Raw genomic sequence first — 27,487 nt, forward strand, 5'->3', positions numbered from 1 at the left:
TCGTGTTCTCCACAATTAGGCATGGAAATTCCTATAAATTATCCACTAATTGCAACGATCATACCGGCATGTTTTCTCCCAACCGCGACGTTTTCATGCATCGTCGCGATAATTGATATCCCTTATGAATAATTCATCCTATCGGCGAGTTTCTTTACAGTCGGGATCGTTTTTACGAGAAAAACCGACGGCATGGAAACCGTTTATTTATAGACAGGACTTTTCTTCGGTGGCGCGTCACCTTCGCGCCTCGATGTAAAAGTGGAAACCGCGTTTCTGTCGTTGTCTCCTGAACTCGCGTGATGTCACGAGACACGGGGATTCTAGTGATTGCTTTTAGAATACTCGCTGATGTCGTCGTTGGCCTGAATATGGTGACAATCGGCGTACGTTCGGGATAGATGGATGTGAAGAGGTAAAAGGAGAACGAGAAGAAAGCAAAAGGAAGGCAGAGTTTGTACAAGGCTAGTGTCATCTTTACTTCGAGTACAATTAGTTTCTGCTTTACACGTTTCACACAAATGAATTTCAAAGGAAATAAAAAGGAAGGAGTAAACACTCCAATTGCAAAGAATTTCCCTATAGTTCACTTATTGAAAATCAGTCTCGCACTCTCGATATAGGTAACCCACAGGCGGCGCTAATATTTGAAGCATTTCAGGAATTTCTCGTTATTGCTATTTACAACTGTTTCATTGAACCACGACGATACCCGCACGCCAAGCTTCAATGAATGAATCCAAGAACACATCGTGTACACCTCGTCTGTACCTTCGTCAAAAACCGTTGAAACGCATCTATCCACGAGCCACTGATCGAACTATGCTCGAAAGAACTCAAACTCGCCCCGTTACCTCGATTCTAGAGAGCGTCCTGTTACGCTCGGGGGCACCAAGCAAGGCAGACGGAGGAAGGTACGAGGAGAAAGGGAAAAAGAGTGGTTAATTCACGAGAGCAAATCGACGAGGGAAGCGGCGGTGGTTTTGCGCGGCGTGGCTCTGCACGTGGTGGCACGTGGAGAGGCGTGGTTCGTGGGAGGGCCGTGTATACCGGTGTAATCCACTTGGCACACGGGCTGTTCGGCTAACCCTACTCTTTCTCTGCCCCCGTTCGCTACCCTACCCAGGCCACCTCTCTACCTTTACCCTGCCTACGGTGTACCGTGACGGCGCGGCGGCTAGCGTGTTGTGTAGTAGAAGTTAATCGAGTCCTTCCGTGCACGTGCACGAGCCCGCTCAGGTGCAAGGCAAACTCTCGTTCCTCTAGTATGCGCTCCCGTAGGTGGGATCGGGTACCACACTCGGCCCCTGGCTCACCTCCGTGGAAATTGGCTGCGACCACCTTACCGGCGCGCCGACAGGTTACTCGACGGGGAGAAAAAACGAAAGGTTAGAGGTGGGAGAGAGTGGGCCCCGAGATGCATTCATGACTTTTCGTCCTGGACGATCATTGGCCTAGCGAGATCGTTTTCCGCATTAGTTACAGGATTTATGGGAATCTCGAGTTTTGCGTGGATTCGTTGTATCAGGGGGAGGCGATGATCTTCCCCTCGTTGTCGCGATTTTAATTCACCGTGACGGGGTACGACCATTGTGTCTAATCGCGTTGCACCCCTTGCACCCCCCTCCCTTGCCAGATTAATCCGATATTGTCTAACAATAAGTGTGGAACGGCTGGATCGTACGTTTTACGGCGTGAAAATCACTGGGTGGTCCGATTATGTTCGCTGTTTTGAAATTAAATCGAACCTGCAAGTCGGGTGACCGTAACTATCTGCGATTTCGATCTTCTTGTACGGTAAGGGTTGAGAGACCCCAGAGATAGGGACATCTGTTCACCTGTATTGTATTACCGTATTACCGTCACCTTTCGATTACACTTTGCTGTATCTTAGTATATTCATCTTGCTGGTCGTGAGCATTTTAATTTGAATGAACAATAAAATAAAGAGCAACTGAAATGGGGAAGTCATTTTGATTGAAAGTACGCCGACTCGTACTGAAACTGTAACTACTGAACTTATGTACAAAAAGGATGTAGAAGATTTAATATAAAATTGTTCGTAATTGCCCATAGACGTATAATATAATAGTATTGCCGATCGTCTTTTTCAGTCTCAGTCTATTAATCCGCACACTTCAGTAAAACGAAGCAAACATCGTCCTTGTTGACGGCAGCATAGTCATCCCCCGGGCGTTAGGGATAATATCGCGTAATAATAATCGAGGGGGTACGACGGCTGTCTGTATAGGACGGGCTAGTATTTTAAATGCCAATGATTTCATGTCTCCCCGGGGTGTCAGAGTCACCCCTATATAGGATGAAACGCCGACGTCTAGGACCTCAGTCGACGACCAGGATTCGACGACCAATAAGTCGATCCTCGACTAGTGTTACACAGGAACGGTACGAGTATCATCAGTCGAGAGTGGAATTCGAGCCAGTGAAAGTGGTTTCCGAATACCATCGGCTGCCAGGCCAGTCTTGGCCTGGTGGTCCAAATTTGATCGTATCTCGCAGAAGCTGATTCGAGTGACACGTTCCTTTACTCAGACGATCTTATTCGAAATTTCAATCGGTAGCAGACATGATCACCATGGACACCGGCCATTCGCAATACCGTAGATACTGTACGTAACTCGTGAAACCGATTCGTTCTTGTCGCAGAAGAAAAAAAGGAATGTCCTTTTCGCGTTAGGAAAATATAGACACAGGCTATAGAAACACAATTCAGTGCAGTCTGGCACGCATCAGAAAGTTTCCATTCTAAAACGTGAATCGTGTTGTTCCATCGGGAACAATGAACGTCTTTCGTTGTGACGGCAACTTTGCAGACAGCCTGGAACAGTGTCCCTGATAAACGGTGTACGTTGCTGATGACACCATTCGCTCTGTCTAATCAATCCCATGGTAGCTAGTTCGAATATTGGAATGAAGAGTTCATTATTCAGCAATCCTATCAACCTTCTATTCGAATTGAAAGTAGTGGCAACTAATAGTGCCTGAAGCTTCTTGGTGTATGAGAGATTGAAAGTGTTAGTTCTAAGAATCTTACGAGAATTGGAATAGACAGGAGAGGAGATGTTGCTAGAGGGTGTACGATTCTGTTACAGGGCAGTTGCATTCGCCGAACGGCGACAGCGATAACAGCAACGGTAGCCAGCGTGCAGTGGCTGTTACAAGAAACGACGTAGAACAGCAGCAACAGCCGCACCGCCAACGGCACCAGCGGCCCCCAGCAGCTACTGTTCCAGTTCTCGCCTGCACGAATCACTCTTCGACGACCACCACAACCACCGCCTTCACGGTAGCGTCAAGTATGCTTCTTTTGCAGACACAGGTCAGTTAATCCCCCGACTTCCCTGTTTCTATCGAATTGTCCCTCGTCTTCTGTTTAGAATCCTGTACATGGAATCGCTGACCACATTGATCCTTTTGCAACACCCTATTTTCAATTGATCCATGACGGGAAGTTGTTACTCTCAGGAGAGAAAGAACTATTACTCAGGTTTCCTCAGGTCACCTTCTTTAGATACTCTACCCTTCGTCTCTCTTGCCCTATTCTACATTTACATGCATTGTCTGTTTCTTCTCATTCTACTGCTGTGATTATAGTTAATTTAATTTTTGACTTGTTCTCCGAACGTTTTCTTCACTTAAAACCGACTATACCCCCTGAACGAACCGCCCGTTAGCTCCGTGGAATTTGCACCGTCTAGCGAAGTCAGGCCAGTAATTATCGAATCCTGTATTTAGAGGCGCGCGATACTTTCACTATTTCAGTATCTTATCCGACACTTCGTCGAACCCCGCGAGTCTAGGCCCGACCTGTAACAAGATCTGCCCTCCTACGTCCCGGCGTTCTTGATCGTCATCTGCATTCGCTTATCGATCTTTTTCTCTCGAATCGCCGGGATTGTCACGGGTAATTAAATAGTCTCGTTGGTTAGCGTAATTAGCGGTCCTTGCCAGCGGGTGACGCTGTATGGTGTCGTAATTGCTTAGGCTTAGAGGAAGCTCGTCAGTGGGGGTGGATGGTGGGAAGGGGTGACGCTTTTAGAGGCCGTTTAGAGACCGTAGGGCCACGGAAGGCTGAAGCTTCGATCGTTGGTTCTCGAGGGAGCGATAAACGAAATGTCAGCCCAACAGCGGAACCAACCTGGTAAATTGAATATCCCGCCCCATCCTTCTTTCCTCTTTTCTGGTATCCCCCTTTCGGTTCTTCTGTCTCTAAAAATGCTTTCTTGCTTCTTTATATTTTTCCTGGTAATCGTCAGGTTTATTTTTCGGAATCGTACGAGATTCGATGTCCTCTTTTACTGACATTGATCCCCCCAATCGCATTATCTCGCGTTGAACTGCACCTGGATCCTGATTTTGAAATGTTTGTTGGATATTCATAGTTCGGGCTGATCGACCAGGATTATTTATAACAATTGATGAGATGGTGCGTCGCGAGGAGGAACGTTGTATGAGATATCGATGCCGGTGTTCGCTCAGCGTCGGGATAATAGAATCGCTATGGAACGACTGTGTTCAGGGACAACCAACCAATGTATCGACCGCGTATTAGAGGGGATTTGAGAATTCGTTCGACGCCTGTACGTAGAAAGATTTCTATGAGGCTGTCTAGGCAATGAGTTATAGACAACACGCGAACCTCGGTTCGCCAATCCTCCCCGATATCCTCACTGCGCACCTCAACTGTACATCGACGTCTCGACATAGACTGCAATTGTGGTCGGGCAATGTTACCGCCTTGCAGTCGAGTGCTTCGATTTGCCGCTCGCACGGCTCAGCCCGGGCTGTCCGACGTCGAAAGGCAAATTTGAAAAAGTGCGAATAGTTGTTTCCTTGTCTGTGACCATCTAATATACTTCACTGTATTCTATTGTAAAGGTTCTCATTGTTACTCTCTAGTGGATTTCACTGTTAGAGATAATCTAAAAATACATCAACCTATTTAAAAAATTTGGATGCTTCTTGATACGAATGTGAATCTTCTTCGATTGCTTCTTTGGATCCAGTTCCCGAAGTGACACACAGAATTGTTAATATCCAAACGTGTGCCATTATATTCGACTCGTTCTCGTTGCGAAACATTGTCTGACCAGAGTACGGAACGTTTGCTTCCAGAGTCCTTTCGGATGTAGCACTTTGGCGGATTTGTTGAGCGCGTCATACACGGATCCTGCAGATGCGGGAAGCCTGCCGGAAGAGCTGGACCCGTTCCCGGAGCTGCAGCTAGGCAATCCTCAAGTAGTACCCACGGCAGACGAATCGGCCCAGCCGGCGGTGCACCACCAGCAACCACCGCAGCCACCTCCGTCGGCGGCGCCTCTTCCTGAAGATGTTCAGGCAGATTCGCTTAGGTACCGCTCTACTGTATAATCATACTAATATTACAAAACATAATTACGATGAAAGACAGAAAAAGGAAAACAAAAGACGTGCACTATTTGGTAATATCGAACAGATTCAGCAATTTTCTAATCAAAACCTAGAGTTCAGACGTGTAAACTAACTATAAGACAGATGAATATAGAATACTGTCGAGGTGCAAGAGCAGAAGAAGGACAGTTCAGAGAATTCGGGGAGGACAAAACAACTGACTTCTTGATCTGTCTGACGCAGCTCAACACCATTGCCGAGCTTCCAAGAGACGTACACGGCTCCACGGTACACCAGACAAGAACTCCAAGTTCTCGGCATAAAAATGGACGAGGAGTGTTACGACAACGCGGTCTATCCCTGTGCGACCGGCCACTATCCCACCGAGTTCTCGCCGTCGATGCCCTACCACGATCACCAGCAACAGCCGCAACAGCAACAGCACCATCATCATCACCATCATCCCCATCAACCGCAGCAGCAACCGCCTCCCCAACAGCAACACCATCATCATCATCAAGGTTACTTCGCCACTGAAACGGCCCCCACACCGACAACGGCTGTCCCCTCCCCGTCGAACCATCGACAGGATTCTCCGTACGGTGCGGCGGTCAGTGTGCCCATGGTGTATGGACCGCCACCAGCCATCACCGGCGGTGCAACCCCTGTCGCGCCCACAGAACTTTGCCCTAATGTCGACAACGTCGTCGTTGGAACGTCCCGAGCACGGAGAGCATCCCTACCTACGCAGAGGTTAGATTCCACGAGGTAATAATGCAAAATTTGGCGATTATTTTTTTATCGCAGTTCCGTGGATAGTGTGCAATGCGTATAAACTGCTTTAGTAATTGGCATTGTACTCTATAGCTAGATCTATACACCGCTACATTCATAATTTTCATGGAACAAAACAATGGGGATTAAGATATTACCTTTGATCGGTGTCTCGTGCTTTCGTGACGTTTTCCGTCGGTTTTTTCCTCGTAGCGAGTATTAAGATTAGTGAATTACAATATTTAAATGTACACAATTAACTACGATTAAATTGAACAGTACATCGAAGAATCATAATCATTCAAGGTGCACGCAATTGTGTTACTGTGACTATAATCTTTTTGCGTGTGTCACTTACCGATGATGAGTTTAATTGTATCAACTAGTCACTCTTTACGTCAACTATGGATTTTATTTCCGTATTCGTATTATTTATTCGATGATACGGCAGGATGATGTTTCGCAATTTATTTTCCTGTAATTCTCACCACTTTTTCCGTGTGTTCGTGCCTTCCTTTTTGTTTCGATAATCGTTAGTAACCCTTGAGACATAAAAATTTAAAGGTTAAAAATTAAAATCTGTGTCTTGCATCTGCAGAAGCGATAAACTCATGTTTCAATAAGATTACCATAAAATATAAAATGTTTCTAGAAGTATGTTGAATGTTATTCACAAACTACTGCATCTGTTTTAATATTTCCATAATCGAATAACTGGTTGTTTCGTTAACAGTAGTGGCGGCACAGACTCCCCGAAAGCGCGGGGCGGAAGCGGTGGTTCCGGAAGTTCCGTGAGCTCCCTCTCCCCCGGAAGCGGAAGCGGAACCAGCAACGAGAGAGCGCCTCCGAGTCCAAGTCAATTATGCGCGGTTTGCGGTGACACGGCGGCGTGTCAGCACTACGGGGTGCGCACCTGCGAAGGGTGCAAGGGCTTCTTCAAGAGGACCGTGCAGAAGGGCTCGAAGTACGTCTGTCTCGCCGAGAAGGCGTGTCCCGTGGACAAACGTCGGCGGAACCGTTGCCAGTTTTGTCGCTACCAAAAGTGCCTGAAGGTCGGCATGGTGAAGGAGGTGAGTGACAGACTTTCTACCTCTTAATCACCACTTCCATTGACCCGTCGAAAATTCCTGATAATGAGAATTACAGTGGAACACTAACTTTACTTTTGTGTACACTGTGAAGAATCCAACAAGCGGAGTTACTTCTAACTATGTAGAAATCGAAGCTTTTAATCGATCAACCGATTCAGAGATAGAAGACTGTTCACCTGAATGGTTTTCTGTTCTTCAGGTCGTCAGGACGGACTCTCTAAAGGGACGTAGGGGTAGGCTACCCTCGAAGCCGAAATCACCGCAGGAATCACCCCCCAGCTCGCCAGTGTCTCTGATAAAGGCTTTGTTGCGCGCACATTCGGACACCATGCCTTCTAGCTTGGATTACTCGCAGTACCGGATACTCAGCCCGGACGATCCACCGATCGACGACGCGGAAAAGACGCAACAATTTTACAATCTTCTCACCCCGTCCATCGACGTGATACGGAACTTCGCCGACAAGATTCCCGGTTTTACGGATCTCTTGCGGGAGGATCAGGTTCGTGTATTGATACAGCCAATGCATATTGTCTGTCCGCAAATTTAATTAAACACCGAACGCGTTAAATAATTTACTTGTGTCGGAATACGAGTAGATGTTAATCACGTTATACATATGTGTACTTATTACGTATCGACCGGCGGACATTATCTGTGGATAGAGCTTTTGTTACAGAGATCGATAGCTTGTACATTTTATAAAAGGTCAGTCCTGTGAAGCTTACGACATGTTTAATCGACGGTCTGATTGGCCAGTTGTCTAACAGTAGCCTCTATCCGCTGGTGAGAATAACGTTTTCCGTTTGGGCAGAGTCTTTCAGAGAGTTTCATAGCAGGATTATCGGTGATCGTTGAGTTTATAGACGTGAGAATTAACAGGTTCTTCTTTTTCTTTGTTTCTCGTAGGAGTTACTTTTCCAATCAGCGTGTCTGGAACTCTTCGTCCTACGGTTGGCGCACCGTACGGAACCGGAACCCACCCAGCTGACATTTTGCAATGGTGTAGTCCTTGCGATCGAACAGTGCCAGCGTATCTTCGACGATTGGCTTCACAGCATACTCGAGTTCTCCAAGGCTCTTCATGTTCTCGACGTAGACACTAGCGCTTTCGCCTGTCTGTGTGCTCTCACCCTGGTTACTGGTAAGTTTTCAATAAAACGACGAATTTGCATGTCTCCTAATCAGTCTACTTCTCAGTCGAATATAAAATTATCATGACATTTCTGCTCTCTTAATTTTCATTTATATTTCCAGTATAATAGATCGCGAAGAATTCTGACATCAGTATCTGCATCGTCCCCTTTCATACTCGCATATGTATATGTAAATCACAATTTCATGCATAATACAAACAATATTCTCTAGTCGATCTATTTCCGTTTCGTCCCCTGGTCGAACGGATTCTTCATTACGCGCGGCCGACTTCGAGACAAATTATTTACCCATCGGTCGGTTAGGTATTAATGCGTCGACGAACGAAACCGCGATCGTTCGTCGGCTGCACGCGATACGTCTCTGTGATTTTCAGCGCGCGTGTTGCACATGTGCGTGCGCGTTTTCGGCCGTAGATCGCACGCAATATCGATCATCCGAGGCTTGTAGGAAACAGATTTGGCTGTAAATTTGATCACGTACACACGCACACACACATCCTCCATCGGTAGAAGACAAAGACTTGAATTATTAAAAACTTAAGTATAAAAAAAGAAACAATCTTCCGAATAACTGACCTATTAGATTGGTAACTGATGGAAACGCGTCCTTCTGTTTGAAATTACAGAAAGGTACGGCCTGAAGGAGCCTCACCGTATGGAGCAACTACAAATGAAAATCATCTCATCCCTTCGTGATCACGTCACCTACAATTCCGAGGCGCAGAAAAAAGCGCACTATCTGTCTCGGCTGTTGGGAAAACTACCGGAACTTAGGAGTCTTTCGGTGCAGGGGCTACAGCATATCTTCTACCTGAAATTGCTGGACCTGGTCCCGGCGCCGCCGTTGATCCAGAAGATGTTCGTCGGTAGTCTACCGTTCTAATCGCCTTTTGAGCCGCAAGCATAAAGGCTAATCACCGCGTAGAACAATTATCACTCCCGAGACCCGTGCGGTTGCGTACACCGATTAAGTTTCCTTAAGTTCTAAAAAACGTACACGTAGTATTTTACTATCTTCTTGGCGTGTGTCCTTGAACGGTTCTCGACGAACGTCGTATCCACCACCAGGTTACGACGTTCGTTTCCCTGGCTGGATACGTTTGTACGTCGTGTGTGTGTGTGAGTCGTCTGATTAGATGACGAAACAGATGGACGTGTGAGTGTGAGTGGACCAGGTGGAAGACGTTGTGCGACGCTAAACTTAAGACAAAGTTCCCTGTGAGCGTGTGTGAGAGGGAGAGATATAGGTATGTGAATGAATGTTCGGGCGCGTGATTTCGTGATGTGTCCAGACGGGCCAGTCTCGCTGCCCAAACTGTTACTATTGTTACTACTACTATTACCGCTATAATTACCTTAAAACTTATACGATGTAATAACTATTCTTGCTATCGAAAGTCCAAGCAATGAAGGTCGAACCAAATTGTTGGCGGATCATGGAGGAGGTAGTACCCCTCTCGGGGACAGCGACGGAACAAACGGTAGATCTCCTTTTGACGAGAGACAGAGTGAGGCAACGGTGTTCCGCTCACCCTTCTTGCGTCTAGAGTCCTAAGCAAGTACAGTCGACATAATGGATGGAGCTTTCCGAGAGACTGGCGACTCGTCTATTTCTCGCAAGCGTGCACAAAGGAAAACGTTGAAGAAAGAAAAAAATATATACACGAATTTTTATCACTTTTCTACCTACTTTGTATACGTCGCCACGTCGTCAACGAACGCTACGTTTCATTCCATCGCTGGTGCATCCCTCGATGATCCGGCAGGAAGATATCGATTCTCTTCTAAACGTTGAAATAAAATGTACTTATCCGTGGGTGAGGAGCAAGTGAAACGCAATTGACGACTCGGAACATATCAGAGAGCAACGACGGAAGAGCATAGGGCGTGACTGTGATGACCACACTCGAACGTCGCGATGATGCTAAACGACTGTCGACCGAATCCTTGCCATTTATGTCCTTAACACGTCTATAGTCGCTCGAGAACGCGTGTCATTTAAAGCTCTGAGGCTAAACCGGTGCTCCCCGACTCTCTTCCTCCGCCCGTAAACCTTCTCGATCGCATGAGATTTAGTATCATTGGAAACGTGTGAGTGTCTTCCGAGTCACGCGGCCGGGATCGCTCGGCTCAATTACCACTACTTTTTGCGTTAATGTGATTTTAGAGAGCTAAGGGAAAAACGAAAGAATGAAACAGAGGACTCTGGTTTGGTCGATCTGCCGACGGGCAACCGATGTACAGGAATGTAGAAAGACGGGGAGGGGGCTGGGGGTTCGGGACGATGAACGGTGATCGTCGTCATCGTTGTCGTCGTCGTCGTCGGCAGGGAGCAGCGACGGGTCCGGCATAAAGTTACCTATTACGTTATGACATTTATTTTTAAACAAACTAACGTAGAAAGTCCTATTTATACGTATACCGCGCCGCTGCTACTTATACTATTTACTTACTACTTACCTACTACTATTACTTATTACAGCATAACGCTCGGGCGTTACGATCTTACGGCGTTTACTACCGCTACTACCACTGTTACCATCTGCTACCTTCTTACCAGCACCTTGTGTTACCATTGTCCGCCTAATGCGTAAGAATCACCCGTCGAACGTTAGCACTCTCCGCCGCAATTTCTCCAATATCCATGGATCCAGATCGAAATCACAGGAAGAAACTTGAAGCAGAATCAACACGATTCGAGGAGAGCCATAGGATCGTCCGTATTTGTCACCAAGAGTGCTGACGTCGCCGATAAGTTATTGGTCGTCGTTCAAACCGATTCTGGAAGAATCATCAAAATGGCCGCCATATCCTCTTGTCGTATGTCACCTGTCGGCGTAAAAGTACAGCATCAAACGCAGCATTAACTTTAGGATGCACCTTATCGGAGAGTACCTACGGCCTCCCACGCGCGGTCGTTCACATAAAGAGAGGCAGAACACGTTGAAATATATTTATGTGCACAATATGTATAAGGTAATTACGTGTGTATACGTTAATCTAACGCCGTGTGTATCCGCAAATGTTCGACGCTTCGTGAGTGTACGTCCTCGACCCGTGATCGATGTGATCATCGATCGCGAGTTCGGGATGGTTATTCTTCGATTTCTGCGTAAAACCATGGTTCCTTCGAAAGATCGATCTTTTATTTTATACTGTTCATTCGGTGCTGTTTGTAATTACTACCCTAACCTTCCTGTAAGTACCGATCTCTCGTTACCGGACGAGTAACACGGAGGAAAGGGCGGGGAACTTAATTTATCCAGGGATCGACGACGCGTGTAAATTGAATTTAACCATTTTTGGACTGTTTGACCAAAAAGTTTGTGATTTGTTTGGATGGCGAACGCTTATCTCCGTGTGGAACGAGAGTTTCATCGGGCAGGTGAGAAACGTTTGCGGATGGATACGATATCGCAGGTGTTCGGAGAACAAGAACAAAATGCCCGGCAAGAAAGCAAGGTACAAGAATGTCCGAGAGGGAGGCGTAATCGGACGCGTTCCTCTCGGTCGAAAATGAGGCCAGCGCGGCGGAAGCGAATGGTCCGGAATTACGGGTGTCCGATCGTGTGTCTTCGATTCGTGTAATTAAGGATCGTTAAACTTTTAATTAGCGAGAGTGGTTTTTGTATTTGCAACGTAAAACGGGCCAGTCGCTTCTTACCGCGTGTGTAGATCGTGTGGAATCCGGCAGAGATTTAGCGGCAACATCATGAATTCGTCAAGTTGAACGGTGCTATTAGACTAATTCCAATTAACGAATGTTTAATGAATTCGAGTGTTCTTAAGTTTCATGCCCTATCGCGAGCAAATGGAAAATGGGTATTTTCGTTCCTATTACTTAAGAAAATTGAAGGACGCCTCACGATCGTTTCTGATCCCCTTTTGGAGCGGAAACAAATGATTCGTGATTAACGTGTTCTGGTTTTGATCATGCTGGATCTGTCCCGGACTCTGCACTAATTAACGATGTATTATTTTCTACGACGCTACGACGTGTAATTTCGCGCGCTCCTTTCTACCGTTGAAAGGGAGTTTTAAAAGAAAGACATAAAAATAGATAAAAGCGAGATGGATTAGACAGGATAGAGAAGAGAGAGAAGATATCTCGGATCGTTCGGAGCTGTAGAAATATCTCGATGAAGAACGAGGGATCGTCCCGATTATTGTTGTTACCTAATTAATTGTCATCGCTGTAACGAACAAACGGCCAATTCCGTTAGGTGTACTGTCCTCTTCCCTCGATGTAATAATAAATGTTCAATCAACGGATGAGATCACTTCTTTTTTATCGTAGTTATTTTGTTGAATAAAAATGATTTCTTTGATCAGCCACTGCGTTATCGTACACATTCGAAGATCGTTCTCCTCTTGCCTAGGGTAAAATACATAACAGACATTCGTTTTTGTATCGTTCTTAATGATTTCTCCTCCCCATTCAAATCTCATAGAATTGTCAAGGGAAATAAAAAAGAAAAAAGATGAAGACTGAAGTGGCGGATTTCTCGTTCTCGTACGGACATTTCTACAACGATCGATCCGTGGCTCTGTCGTACGAATATCTGCGGGTACAGCGTACCAATGAATGCACGATTGTCAAGCATTCGCACATCAGGAATTGTAGACGTTGCACCAAAAGTAACATTTATATATTTCTATACGGGAAATGTATCCACATGACGTTCTGGCGAAACTGCCGATCATCCACTACGCGGGAAGCATTTGTAAACAGTAATCGTATCCGAACCTTCCCTCGAAATGTACCGATCGATGCAATAATCGCGTGCATTTCCGTAACGAAAACCACGAAGAAAGGGTAATTAATGAGGAAAATATAACGTGAATGGATAAATAATATCGATCGATTGTCAACGTATTGACGGCCGTACAATTGAAAAGGTGGTGCTGATCGAAATCGATCGTTAGTTCGCCAATGATCCTTAACCGATCAATCACTGTGTTCTCCTTGCATCCGTTTCGGCGACGACAATAAAAGGAATTGCAAGGCAAGTTTCCCCATCATCGGCCTTTTCATCCCTACGACCGTCGATATATTCAACAAAAGTTTCTTAATATTGTAATATAATTTCCTCGTGTTGTTTATACGCGTGCACATTCACTGATTTTCGCAGCCTGATTCGCTATAATTCTGTGCCGAGCCACACACACACACAGATCCCTCTCGCTTGAATAATATATAAATATAATAAAATATAATATATATACATACTTATAAATATAGAAATATAAATATATAAAAAGCAGTTCAAAGGCATGACGTGCGAAAAAACATTATGACCATTATATTTTATAAATAAAAGAAATTGACATGTGATATAGATGGTAAGGCACGCGGACGATGCGTTGCGATGCATTACGAAAGCAAATGTATTCTGTATATCGTTTCATTAAATCTATTAAAATAACTGATGATTCCTCCTTTCTTCAAAGCTCGACGGGTTTTCAAGACATTGTATCTTCCTTGGTGGCTGTGTACGATGGAATGCTATTCAAGAGATTATTCAATAGTCCCGAGGGAATCTGACGGTTGTAGGGGCCCAACAAGTTTGCATAAACTGCACCTGGTACTGGAGACCAGTTTTATACCTCAAGTTCTTATGGTATATGTATGTATATATATGTATGTATGTATATGTATGTATGTACATGTATGTATAATTCTGTCCCTAAAATATACGTGTAACTTTCATCTTGTGTTTGCAAAAAATCAAGGTATAAAATTTACTTTATTTAACAATTAAAATATTTGTTTATTAAGTTGATTCTTTACACATTTATTACAGAAAAATTGAAATGAACATGAAAAAAAAAACATTCATGTATTACTCTTACAGATGCCATAATACTTATAAAAATTTCTTATTCAGGTAGAGGAACATACATCGGAAGTAGATAATCGATCGACGAGAAATTGAATAATTTCTAGAAAGAATGATCTATCGCTTGTGGCACGTGCTAAGTGAGCGTGTGAATGGAAATCGCGTGAAGGCGTGCAGATGGTAAGCGTATACAATTTCAAAATTCGTGGCATAATGGTTATTAATAATGCGCAGGCGCAGGGCGCTGGTTGAGCTGACAGATGGCGTTCGCGAATCGAATGCGCATGCGGGGAAACAAAATTCGCAGATCGCACAAAGAAAATAGTCCGCGCTCGAGGAGACACGACGATCGCGTTAGGAGAAACTTGACACTCGTGACAGTAGTTTTGCATCGTTCACGGGATTGAACCTAACCGCCTGAAGTCTGAACCACGTTACTGAACCAGTAAGGGAAACGTAAGTGAATCATATTATCGTTTCGTTTCGACCATCAAAAGAGTCGGGTGTGTGTGGTGGGCGCGAGAAAATCAAAGGAGTGCGGATATTACTGCGCGGCACGTTGTGGAAGGAAGCAGAAACTGAGCACTGGCAGGAAGTGGGTAGAAGGGGGGTATATCGTTGAGCCAGTTGATTCGGTGGTGTCTACATGTGGCTGTCCGCCGGTCGTGACAAGGAGACGTTTCGTATCAGCGTATAAAAGTTACGTATCGCAACGGTATCAGCTGAAACCAAAAGCCGAAATCATGCAGATGGATCCAACGACGGTGCAACTGATCCAAGTCCTCGAAAGGACCGTCTCGTCAGGTAAGTGCGGTTTGATTAATCATACTCCGATTGGCGACATCATATGAAACCGAGACTAATTTTTCTCGGTCATTTGTTGGGTCTCTTTGACCTTGCATTCGATCTTGTCACACGAAAGGTACTAATACCGCTTAGTCGACGATCGTTCTTCATTCGTACTCACGACCTTGCCGGAAAAAGTGTCGTCCCGCCGCGTGCGCGTCCCTTTTGTATTCTGTCCAGTATATCTGTATAGTACTCGATATCACGCATTAGTTTGTACTTTCGGCGACTTGATGGGAATTCCTGGAAACAGAACGTTAGTATTTCGTCTGAATATCATGTTTGAACGACAATATGCCGTATTGTCTTCCGTTTGGCTGTTGCTAAGGGCTTTGTTCGCGACAGAAAAAGTATTGTCCCATGTGACGGTTACTCAAACCGCACGTTCCCGTTGTCGGTTGGCACGGCGAGTATCAATGCATCGTGCTTGTCTAACCTCTCCAGTTGATATGAATATATTGAGGCGTTATTTCTCCCGATTATCGATAGTTTTAGTTAGCCTTACCTGTATTTGCGATTTCAGACAAAAATGAGCTTGAAGCAGCTCAGAATTTTCTGGAACAAGCAGCACAAGCTAGTCTTGTAAGTTATCTAATCACTTTGATAAAAGCTTTTGAATGATGGTAATAGAGTGTTTAAGAATTACTGTGATTTGCGTACAATATTTTTAGCATGAGTTCATGCAAAGACTCAGTGGGGTGTTGGTTACGGCTGCTGCAAGTCCAGTTGCCCGTATGGCAGCAGGTCTACAACTCAAAAATCAACTCACATCCAAAGATACCCAGTTGAAATATCAATATCAGCAACGTTGGCTTGCAATTCCTGTAGATATCAGGGAATTTATCAAGAAAAATGTAAGAAATCACTCGTGGAATTAAATATTCCTTCGAATTCAAATGTAATGCATAGGTGGGATAATATGTCGGTTTTTCAATAGATTTTGGGAGCACTTGGGACAGAGAACAACAGGCCAAGTTCAGCGGCCCAATGTGTCGCATACGTTGCGGTTGCTGAATTACCTGTTGGACAGTGGGGTGATATTATTCAGTTACTAGTCAACAATGTTGCGAATCCAGGCAGCACTGAGATAATGAAGGAGGCAACATTAGAAGCCATTGGTTATATTTGTCAGGAAATAGAAAGTGATGTTTTGGTACCTCAGTCTAATCAAATTCTCACAGCAATTATTCATGGCATGAATGGGTCTAGTACTTCGAATCACGTTCGTCTTGCAGCTACAAGTGCACTCTACAACTCTTTAGAATTTACAAAAGGGAATTTTGAAATAGAGGTTAGTATCAAGGAAACCTAATTTTTTAAGGTGTAGCACATTATTATTTAATACAATCATTTGTACTTACAGAGGGAGAGAAACTTTATTATGGAAGTAGTGTGTGAAGCAACACAATCCTTGAACACTCAAGTTAAAGTAGCTGCTTTACAGTGTCTTGTGAAAATTATGTCCTTGTATTATCAGTTCATGGAGCCTTATATGGCGCCAGCTCTATTTCCTATTACATTGGAAGCTATGAAATCAGACATAGATGAAGTTGCACTACAAGGAATTGAGTTCTGGTCAAATGTATCGGACGAAGAGGTAGATCTATCCATGGAAGAAGGAGAAGCTACAGATGGAGGGAGACCACCTGTAAAAGTATCAAGGCATTATGCGAAGGGAGCACTGCAGTATTTGGTACCAGTTCTGATGAAAAAACTAACCAAGCAAGAAGAATTTGACGATGAAGATGACTGGAATCCCTCTAAAGCAGCCGGAGTGTGTTTGATGTTACTGTCTTCTTGTTGTGAAGGGGCTATTGTTCCATTTGTTCTTCCATTCGTGAAGGATAACATTAAGAGTCCAGATTGGAGGTATCGGGACGCTGCTTTAATGGCCTTTGGATCGGTTCTTGGTGGCTTGGATCCTGGAACTGTAAAACCATTGGTAGAACAAGCCATGCCAACGTTGATCGAACTGATGTATGACAGCAGCGTCGCTGTAAGAGACACTGCTGCATGGACATTCGGTCGAATCTGCGAGATTATACCAGCAGCAGCGATCAACGACACGTACTTGAAACCTCTGCTAGAAGCTCTGATAAATGGCTTGAAAGCAGAGCCACGTGTGGCGGCAAACGTTTGTTGGGCGTTTACGGGATTGGCGGAAGCCAGTTACGAGTCTGCGGACGCGTCTGAACGTGGGTCACAACCAGAGACTTACTGCATGTCTCAATATTTCGATTTCATCGTCCAAAGACTATTAGAAACGACAGATCGTCCCGATGGAGCTCAAGCGAATTTAAGGTCTGCTGCGTATGAGGCTTTAATGGAGATGGTCAAGAACTCTCCCCGCGATTGTTACGTAACCGTGCAGAAGACGACTATGGTGATCTTGGAGAGGTTGCAGCAGGTACTGCAGATGGAAACACATATCCAGACACACTCCGATCGGGCACAGTACAACGATCTGCAGTCGTTGCTCTGTGCCACTTTGCAATCCGTACTACGTAAAGTTACTCCAGAGGATGCCCCTCAAATATCAGACGTAATAATGACGGCGTTATTATCCATGTTCAATTCGAACTCGTGCAAAGCTGAAGGTGTCCAGGAAGATGCTCTTATGGCTGTATGTACCTTGGTCGAGGTGTTGGGAGATGGTTTCCTCAAGTACATGGATGCTTTCAAGCCTTACCTCTTCCTCGGTTTGAAAAATCACGCAGAATACCAAGTCTGTTGCGCCGCTGTCGGTCTGACTGGCGACATTTGCCGAGCTTTGAAGAACAAAATGCTACCTTACTGCGACGAGATCATGACTCTGTTGCTCGAGAACCTTGGTAATAACACGGTCCACCGTTCCGTGAAACCACAAATTTTCTCTGTTTTCGGTGATATTGCTCTCAGTATCGGACCCGAATTCAAGAAATATTTGGACGTAGTATTGCAAACGTTGACGCAAGCCTCGCAAGCGACCGTCGACAGGAGCGATTACGATATGATCGATTACCTGAACGAACTCCGGGAGGGTGTCCTCGAGGCATACACCGGCATAGTGCAGGGTCTCAGAGGCGATGCTACGAATCCTGGATCGGACGCTGCGGTTGCCCTCGTGGAGCCACACGTACCTTTCATCATTCAGTTTATTACCACGATAGCTCAGGATCGCGAACATTCGGAAGGTAACATATCGGCCTCTGTTGGCTTGCTCGGTGACTTAGTCACGGTGTTCGGGGTAAAATTATTGCCAATGGTAGACTCTAAAGAGGTTCGGAAACTTCAAAATGCTACTAACTCAAGGTCCAGTTGGTGAGTAACATTTTATTTCTCCTATATATTCGTTATATTGAAACCATTTTTCGTGTGAACGATGTGTGGTGAATGTACTCATCTTTTATTCGTATCGATTCATTATTTATTAATCGCTTAATTCATCCATACTCTGTACCCTTTTCCGCTTTATGATATGTTTTCGTATTGACAATGTGCTCGTTGCCTCGTAAAAGATCATCAATGGCGCATGATAGGGCATTGACGGCAAAGTAACATGGAAACAAACGCGCGGTGGGTGGGCGTGATATGGTTAATTGGTATTAAATCCAAATCTGCTTTTGTAATCATTCTTGATAGGCATCCGTCCGACAGAAAAAAGCCCATCTAAAAGCAAAAAAAATTACAAAAGTATAATTATACCGGTGAGCGACGGTTATTGATATTTGGCTCGCTTTTGTTGTTTACAGATCACCCCACGGTTGTACTGTCGTGCAATTTGATTTGACTAGAAAGCTATCAAACACAATACAAAGACAACAAGATTGGATGGTGCGGATGCGAGTTGATGGATGTGCGTGAGCGTTCCGAAGCGATGACGATGATGGGGTGATGAGTCTGCACGTGTCCCTGTCTGGCGACGGTATTCGAGTACCGGCGCCTGAGCGCAGCCCATTGGTCGAGACAAAAAAAAAAATATAAATGATATACCTGTCTGCCTGCCGGATGCCGAGAACCACGGATGATGAGGAGTGCAAGTGGATGTTGCCGATGAATGAAGGCCAAGGCCGAAGCCTGTCCGAGGTGTTCCGGTGATGCAAGTATGCCTGATAACGAGCCTGGGGCTTCTACCCGCGCGTGATTGAGAAGTTGAACCTCAGGGAAAGGACGACTTCGATGGACAGTGATCGTGGCCAGTGAGAAAGAGGGAGAGAGAGAGAGGGAGAGAAAGGGATGAACGGAAGAGGACACGAAAGAATGAGAGACATCAGAATGCGACAGGGAGACCAAGAGAGACTGCGAAGCTGAAAGTCTGAGGAATAATTGAACGGGAGAATGTTTCTTTCCATGTTCATTTTTTTTTTCAAAAATGTATGTATGTATGTAAGAGAGCAAGAGAGAACGATAGTTAGATAGAGTGTCGTATAAATAAAATCGTTGTCACTATGAAAGGACGTTCGAGTCTGGGTGAGAGTAAATTATGTTGATTCGTTGCGAGCTTTAGCCGCCTAAAGCTCGTCAACGTTTAGCGTGTTATGATTTTCTCGATTTCTCGTTTGAACGATCGCATCGCTCGTTGGAGAAATCGAAGGAATAATGTCGTTTTGTCGAATGGTTGTTGGCGTGATTTGCAATCAGGCGAATAAACGAAAATACTACTAAATGGTTGTCGAGATGCTGCTGCTGACTGTTGTATGCCGATGCAACCGAGTTTCGTGAGAAAGTGAGCTGTGCTCGAAAGAGAGAGAGAGAGAGAGAGAGAGAGAGAGAGAGAGAGAGAGAGAGAGAGAGAGGATTGAATAGAAATGGATGGTCGAGTGACTGCCAAATGCTCGGAAAGGTCCGATGAAACCTGGTGACCCCTGGTCCGATCGTGCTGCGCGAGAATTGAAATGAATCAGTTGTAGTATGATGATGAGTATGTTATTTTTACCCGTATGTGAATGTCCGTTCCTGTTGATTCATTAAAATTAATATTTTGCTGGCATAAGTTATTGAGTTGTACCGAAGTCCTCGTTCGGCCTGACGAAAGTTCGAGAACAAAAAAAAAAACACGAACAACATACGACTGAACGATCGAGTGCCCAGCCCCCAAACTACCCCCTATGTAGACGTAGTCTTGCGAGTAGAATGATTTCACGTGATCACTGTATCGTCAAGAATAAGCATTACCAACGAAAATGGAATATTAGAATGAGAACATTTCACACTGCCATTATCGAGACGATACCATATTTTTTGAACATTTCTCTTACTTTCCTATCAATGCTTGAGGATCGATCAAGAATATTGTCTTGGGAATAAATCTTCCTGGCCTCCTGGTTAGAAGGGCGAGTATCGAAAATCCATCTAACAATTTTTGTAGAATATTGGTCAGATATCGTAAGCGGCTGTTACGGTGATCGCGTAAATCGGCTAACCCTGTCGAACGAGAAAGATTATCGATATAACCTAGTCTGGTAATCAAAGAATACGATTGGTTCGCGATACAAATCAAATCTGAATAGACGAATTTACCCTTTGAAACTCGGACTTTAGTCTAGATCATGTCAGATGCCTCTTTGACGAACAAGGGTTTACAGCAGTTCAGAATACCATTTCCTTTCATGCACACAAATATTATCCTGTTATCATGTGCTGTTGACGTCCTGGGACGTCCTAGAATCGAATTGGGGACATCTCAGGATCGTTCGCGTACACGAAATTCTACGATATTTCATTTCTTGTTCATATTCAAATGTTTGTGTGGCTAGGACTCTGTTCTAAGAGTAGTTAGGTGGCCGTGGTCGTTTAGCAACATTTTACGTGAAAGATTAAACGGACGGTGTGGTCGGTCACTCTAATAATACAAAACGAAGTTACGTCACGTGGTTCGAAACGTGGCTCTGGTAGTGCCATGCATTCCAAATACTTTTGCCAGCGGAAACACATACTGTGACCCGTACACTTTCGAGATATTCGATCGTTTTGTAGCGATTTAATTCTTCTACGTGTTTCTCTTTTTCTTTGGGAACGCCTCGTTCATGTCACGCTTTTAAGTGTCGAGACGCGATTAGATGGAATTGTTGTTAGTAATCGCCAGGAGGTTCAGCCAAAGAACGGGGCGAACGTGTTTCGTAAGAAAGAAAAATACCAGAACAGCGATGGGATACAAAGTACATTGGCGTAATAACAACAGACAACCAAACAACAAAAACGAGGGAATTGACTGTGGGACGACTAAACTGGGGGAAAAAAAGAGAATACAAAGGAAAGAGTTTTTATTAAATTGATTATCTTTTTTACAATTTTACATATCGAGAAAGAAAACAGAGTCTCTGCTCCACGTCTAAGTATAAATAAATATATATACATATATAATTTTTTTACTGTTAACGATCGATATTGCCAAACTTAGCGTGTAAGGGATGAAAAAGAAGTCGATCTAGTTTTTAAACGTTTGACAAAACAACAAAGCGGTATAGGGGAGGTGGGAGGAAAAATAATCGTTTTGGTGAGCCGCTGGTGGTTAGACTGGAGCCTAAAAAAAACCTTGATCTCTTTGCCGTTTTGCGCACGAATTCGCCGTATTGTTTCATTTTTCTCATCGACGGAGGATCCTGAACCCGAAATTCCATCTGACGGAAACACGGTGTCTTCCACTAAATAAACATGAAACCTCCTCGAAAGAGCTTTGTCTTGTACCGCGATCAGACGAAAACGTTACACACACACACACACACATACACATACACTGTCCTCGCTGAACCCCGTAGATTCACCGGTGTGAATCCAAATCCCCCCCCCCTAAAAAAAAGAAAAGACAAGAGAGAGAACAGAAAGAAGGGGAACCGAAAAGAATGAAATGCCGAGGCGCAAAGTATCCTTTTTTATTTTACATTCCACGTAGCAGAGAATATTCAGAGAAGGAGAGTAAGAGAGAGGGTGAACGAGAACGAAGGGGAGAGAAAGGAAGAGAAAGTGAGAATTTGAAAGTGAGAAATGAGAGAGAACAAGAGAGAAACCACGACGGAGAGGACAGCGTTGCGAGTATTTTTTTCACGCCCTGCATAAGAACTTGATCGCTCTTGCCTGTGATTCTGATTCGCAAATCAATTCAAGGATTCCGTTTTTGACGTGTGGTACACGATCCCCCTGTAATTTGTTCGTTGAACAATGTTGAAAAAGTCAATCGAGGGATAAGTCATCCAATTCGTCGTGGGGAACAGCAACAATGGTGTGTTACAATTGATCCCGGTATTTCTGAGGAATCATTTGCGAATCACGGGTTATCAGGTCTGCCGACAGAGGAGAAAGAAGCCTACTTAGGGCGACTGAAAAGGGAAAAAATGGAATAGTAGTAGGTGTCGTGGAGAGAGAGAGAGAGAGAGAGAGAGAGAGAGAGAGAGAGAGAGAGATAGAGTGAGAGAAGGGATTCGTTTAAAGAGGGTCCCAAAGAGGTAGAGAGAAGATACTAGGAAACGAAACGCCGGTCGTGCCGTGTTCGAAGTAAATGAGTGAGCGAAGTGAGATGAGAAGACTACAAAAGAAAAGAAAATTATATTATATACGCGACTGTGATCTTTTGGAGAGACTCTCGTGTGCGAGGGGTCGATGTTCTACCTTGAAAAATGGGGCGCGCGGTTTCTTACCGGGCGGTTCTCGTCGTGTCTCTGGCGTGTGATCTCTTAATCCTCGAATGATCGTCGAAGTGCTCGTGATCTCGAGCGCCCACCGATTTCGCTCCTCCGATGGTAATTATTTTTGTCTATTCACCGGTAAAACGAGTCGGGTCCGTACTCGATCTAGCCTAACGCGCACACTTACACTGTTGCTCGAGATCATCGGGACTTTCCTAATGTTTACGGAGAAGCTTGAGGTGGTGGCGCCGTTACTGTCACTTCGCGTGTACTCGAACAATAGTCTTAACGAAATACGATAAAAAATGTGTCTTACAACCTGCAAGAAATATATGCACACGTGTGCATTGTGCTGTACAACGTCAAACTTCCTAATCACAGACATCGGAGAATTTCTATTATAAATATTTATATTCTTGCCAGTTCGGGGAGACTTGTACGTGAAACGATGAACAGTAGCAAATTGTTAAATACACGTGACAGAAATCGCGTTACAACGTTCGGAGGATCGCCCGGAACCGCGCCCCCTGAATGAATAAACTCATACATGATAATATACTTATCGAACTATTAGTTGTTAGCCTTTTCATCGTCGAGACTCCTAGAGTGCGTGCGATGCTTCATAGGGAACGTACGTGAGAGCGTATTAGGTATATAAGCATTATTAAAAGGAGGAAAGGCGTCTGCATTACGCTGTATCAGTGATGATGTGCGCTGTGATCGAGTAAATCACAATTTTACATGATGGTGTGTGCTCTATCGATTGCGAGAGTGTGGCGAGAAAGAGAGAACAAAGAATAACAGAGTATGAAAGGGAGAGAGTGAGAAATTGGTGACGAAAGAGGGAGAGAAAGAGAGAGAGGATCTTTTGTGATGGAAGGATGTTGAGGAAGTTGGCTCGTGATTCGTCGTTGTGCATTGCGGCGACATTATTCACGGGAAAGGGACGAATCGTCGACTTGTAAAGTGAAAAGTAAATAAAAACGAAAATAAGAAGCAAAAGAACGGAAATAAATGAAAAAAGTTATATAAATTTTGTATCGTGACGCGGTTTGAAGCTCGGAGAACTGTACGCGACTAAAGGGAAACGTAATCCAGGTCCGGCGGTCGTTGAAATCTTTTAAGCAATTTATAGAGCGAATATGAAGGAAGACGAGGAAGAAGAAACGTTCCAAGTATGTACAGAATAAAACAGTTGAAATGTACGATAAAATGTCCACGCACGAATTATTTTTCGAGAGATTTTAGCGATATCGCCGGCCTGCCCCTAAACACAGTTGTCTTCGTTCTTTCATTCTCGGGACCGCGGTGCCGTTGTACGTACGAGACAATATTTTCGATAATATTTTTTAAACGATCGAGTCGCGAAACACGAAGCCAACGCGTATAGAGCTGTTGTTGTTCCAAAGCGTCAGAGATTCGCACGGTAATGGTGGAAAGCGTGGAAGGATCGACGACCGCGTGCGTGTAGCCTACTCGTGTATATGTGAGTGTATGATATGGTTGATGATCCTCGATATTTTTCTTCGATTTCGGGCGGATCGATCACCATTACCGTGCGTACCGTGTGATTCCAAAACAAAACAAAAATACTGAAGAACGAAGCAAAAACATACAAAAAAAACGAAAACATAGAAACGAAGTAAAAAAAATACCAAAAAAAAAAAGAGAGAGAGTGAGAAGAAGAGGAAGGAAGGAAAAATCGAGCGTGTGAGTTTGAATTTACCTGTGGCGATGCGGAGAGAATGCTGCTGTCGAGTGCTGCCGATCGACGATCGGACCAACGATTTATGATTTACGCATGTGAACAATTGGGACTATAAACGAGGGTGGAAACAAGCAAGAGAAAAAACTACAAAAAAAAAGAAGAAAGAACGAAAGAATAAACGACGAGTGTTGGATGATGGGAGTCCTGTTTCGCCTGCAATATGTAATTTGCTCACCCTCTCCAATTTTTCCCTATCGCTCGATATTCACATCGAAAACATCCTTATGAATCGGGATCTTGAGAAAAAAAACGAATTGTCCAACTAAGGCCTACTCTCGTATCGTTCAATGATCTTATGTATCCTAAATTGAACGCGCACTGCCGATCAAAAATAGGGAACTACCTGGACTGTCGTCCGAAGGTGAAAGTCTCAGAATTTAAAAACAAATTTTAATGTTAAGTAAAAATTTTCAATTAACTTCCATTCGCCAAATTTTAGTTACATCTACTGTATTTTGAAAGTCTTATTCTTCATTTGTTACAAAATTTAATCTAGCATTTTGATTTGTTCTGTGGTGTAGAAGCATCTAACGTCGACCCATCCTGCGCAATATATTATTTTATCTGGTCCCATACTTTTGTCCGATGGTATAACTCATACGAATCACTGCGATCGCCAAGAAGATGCCTCTCGATGCACTCGACAGATTATTTTTCTTATCGATACGAGATCGAGGATGGCTCTTCCTTACAGAGGGGAGACATTCTTAAGTTAGTATGCGATGCAAGGGGGGTGTAACGCTCAAAATCGTAACTAATCACGAAGACGCTTTATTCTGCTATCGAAGGAGATTTCTACGGAACGATCTCAGGCGGGCTTACCTTTTCAACCTGTCCTGAACCGTTTCGATACTATACGAAAAGAAAAAAGTAAATCATGGAAGAGGAGAGGGTGTGGCATACTCACGTACCGGTGCGAGATGTCTAACCGTATTTCTGTTTCCTTTTCGGTTTGCGTCAGAGTCGTGTGGTCTGCGAATAAAGCCTGTGTTCATGGTGAAAGATTTTCTAAATGACAACGACTATGTGACTTCGGCTATATATCGCTTGAATCTGAGTGGCAGAGCGATCGTGGAATGACTGGGAGACGATTCCTTTTTGAGAAGTGTGTTCAAACGTATAATTGGTCACATTAATGCCATGATTCCCGTGGAATTTCATGCAAAAAGAAAACACGGCAGGAAAGAGGAATTCATTTTCGACGAAATCTCGTCGATTAAACACAAAATTCAAAGGTCGCGGCTCGCGAAGAAGGCGGATCCAGATCAAAACACGTTTCTCTTAGATCTGCTCTCTCGTTCAGCCAATTAATTTCTTATCCTGTTAAGCGGATTCCTTATCGCGGGAACGTTCCGCGCGAATCTGTTTACGGGCACGTTAATCGGTTCGCGCGTAAACATTAATGTGGCCGAGTGTACCCTGTCCAGTGTGTGCAAGTAAGACCGATTATACGAATCGCCAAGCGTCAGTGCCATACGATATCGAAATAATTTCGACTGCTATATACATCGCAACCTTCAATTCGTCGTCTTGATGAAAGCATGAAAAAATTACAAAAAGATAAAAAAAAACAGAAAATATCAAACGAAGGAACAGTAATGAAAATATTAAATGCGTTAGCTGCATAACGTTCTCGGTTCCCGATATCTGTACACCGAGAGTAAAACCGAGATCGTTTCGTCCCAGAAAGATTTGATCCGCGGGAAATGCGAATTGCTTCCTTATGATTGTTTTTTCGCTGAATCCTTTCGTTCGTTTTTTGTGGAGAAAAGTAACAATGAAACAGAAAAACCAAACCAAGCTAATTGACCGTGAATAAAATTCAATTTGAATCTGTACACACGCAGTGATGCCATTATTACCAGTCGTCGCTCTTGCATCGAGCCTCCGTAGCTCGTTCTCTCTCGTCTTCCTTCTTTCGACGAATCGTTCACCTTGACCCATCGGGGTACCGATACCACGATAAAATATAATCGCGAAAGATACGCGAGAAATTCATCGTTCGATTGGATGTTAAACTTTGAACATCCGGTCGACGCGAAACTTCACAATTCCCCCGATTAGTCTTTCACTTCATTAATTGGATTAGCGCGGATCAAGACGAAGCCGTATGCTTCGTGATACAGAGAATTCTCGTGATCTTCAGTACCGTACGAAAATAGAAATTATTACATTCGAAATTCTAGAATTTCCATCGCCTTTCAACCGTTGAACGCAGTATCGCAGTATAAATTGAGGAATAGGAAGAATACCTTAGGAGTTGACAATGCATATTTACATATCTCAAGCATTAATCAGTAGTCACTTTTTCAATTAGCATTCCAATTAGACTAAAAGAAAGATCAAAATAGTCAGTTGAAGACGCTCAAAGTCTACAAAAGTTAATACCATACTTCTGATCGGTACTCCAGCAAACGATATAAGGACACGAATAGAGATGTGTGGAAGAGCAATTCTGTAGAGGGCAAGTATAGAGGTATTAGGACGAAATATTGGAAAGAAAGTTCGAACGACATTTAAATCACGTTGACGCGAAAAAGTCACGCGTTGTGACCGAAGAATGAATCGCGGCCGTCACGCAGCATGTGTCAGCAGTGTTCCTAATCTCTTCTAAGTACCCTTAACCCAATTGAATTAGAAGGGCAGACCTCGTGGCACGCGTCGCTAAAGTCTGCTATCGCCTGCATTTCCTCGATTCTCTTTTCCGCGCGTGAAACGCAGCGGCCGCGAGTGCGTATGCGGCAGAGTTGACTTTTCGAGTGTTAGAACAGAAGCCCTTGTCTCGTGCTTGATGTACTATATCCGGGAGATGAACAATATCGGTGTTTTCGCCATCAAAATTCTTGAGTGCCTCGATTCAGCGCCTTACGATTATTCCCATTAAATTCATCCCTCTCCATAGAAAGTAGAATCCACACAGTGAACCAGTATATCATTGAGACGCATTGGTTTCTTTTATACTTTTCTGTATCGTCACGCATTTGTCTCTCGCTTCACGGAATCTCCCTTTAGTTTTTCA

General features: G+C 44.2%; 2 protein-coding genes and 1 long non-coding RNA gene across 3 annotated transcripts in view; all 3 read left to right on the forward strand.

Annotated features, from left to right (window-relative positions):
* Positions 1-9,329, forward strand: part of LOC107185417 (nuclear receptor subfamily 4 group A member 2-like) — a 39,799-nt gene extending 30,470 nt beyond the window's left edge. The window contains exons 2-8 of the mRNA XM_015573085.1: positions 3,114-3,340; positions 5,137-5,372; positions 5,635-6,159; positions 6,899-7,235; positions 7,456-7,758; positions 8,166-8,400; positions 9,040-9,329. Of these exons, the coding sequence (XP_015428571.1) occupies positions 3,114-3,340; positions 5,137-5,372; positions 5,635-6,159; positions 6,899-7,235; positions 7,456-7,758; positions 8,166-8,400; positions 9,040-9,296 (2,120 nt within the window). The 3' untranslated portion in view covers positions 9,297-9,329. The remainder of the gene's footprint in view (positions 1-3,113; positions 3,341-5,136; positions 5,373-5,634; positions 6,160-6,898; positions 7,236-7,455; positions 7,759-8,165; positions 8,401-9,039) is intronic.
* Positions 9,330-14,598: 5,269 nt separating this feature from the next.
* Positions 14,599-18,349, forward strand: LOC107185465 (importin subunit beta-1; the record flags this gene model as incomplete). The annotated part of the gene is made up of 5 exons (XM_015573149.1): positions 14,599-15,057; positions 15,623-15,681; positions 15,771-15,953; positions 16,037-16,390; positions 16,463-18,349. Coding segments are annotated over exons 1-5 (2,544 nt in total), but the record flags the coding sequence as incomplete, so codon positions are not given.
* A 3-nt stretch (positions 18,350-18,352) lies between these two features.
* Positions 18,353-20,071, forward strand: LOC107185466. Its single transcript, XR_001516164.1, has 2 exons — positions 18,353-18,399; positions 18,831-20,071. It is a non-coding gene; the product is annotated as an uncharacterized LOC107185466 (long non-coding RNA).
* Positions 20,072-27,487: the final 7,416 nt, after the last annotated feature.

Source organism: Dufourea novaeangliae, unplaced genomic scaffold (genome assembly GCF_001272555.1).
Source record: "Dufourea novaeangliae isolate 0120121106 unplaced genomic scaffold, ASM127255v1 scaffold57, whole genome shotgun sequence".
Classification (NCBI taxonomy): domain Eukaryota; kingdom Metazoa; phylum Arthropoda; class Insecta; order Hymenoptera; family Halictidae; genus Dufourea; species Dufourea novaeangliae.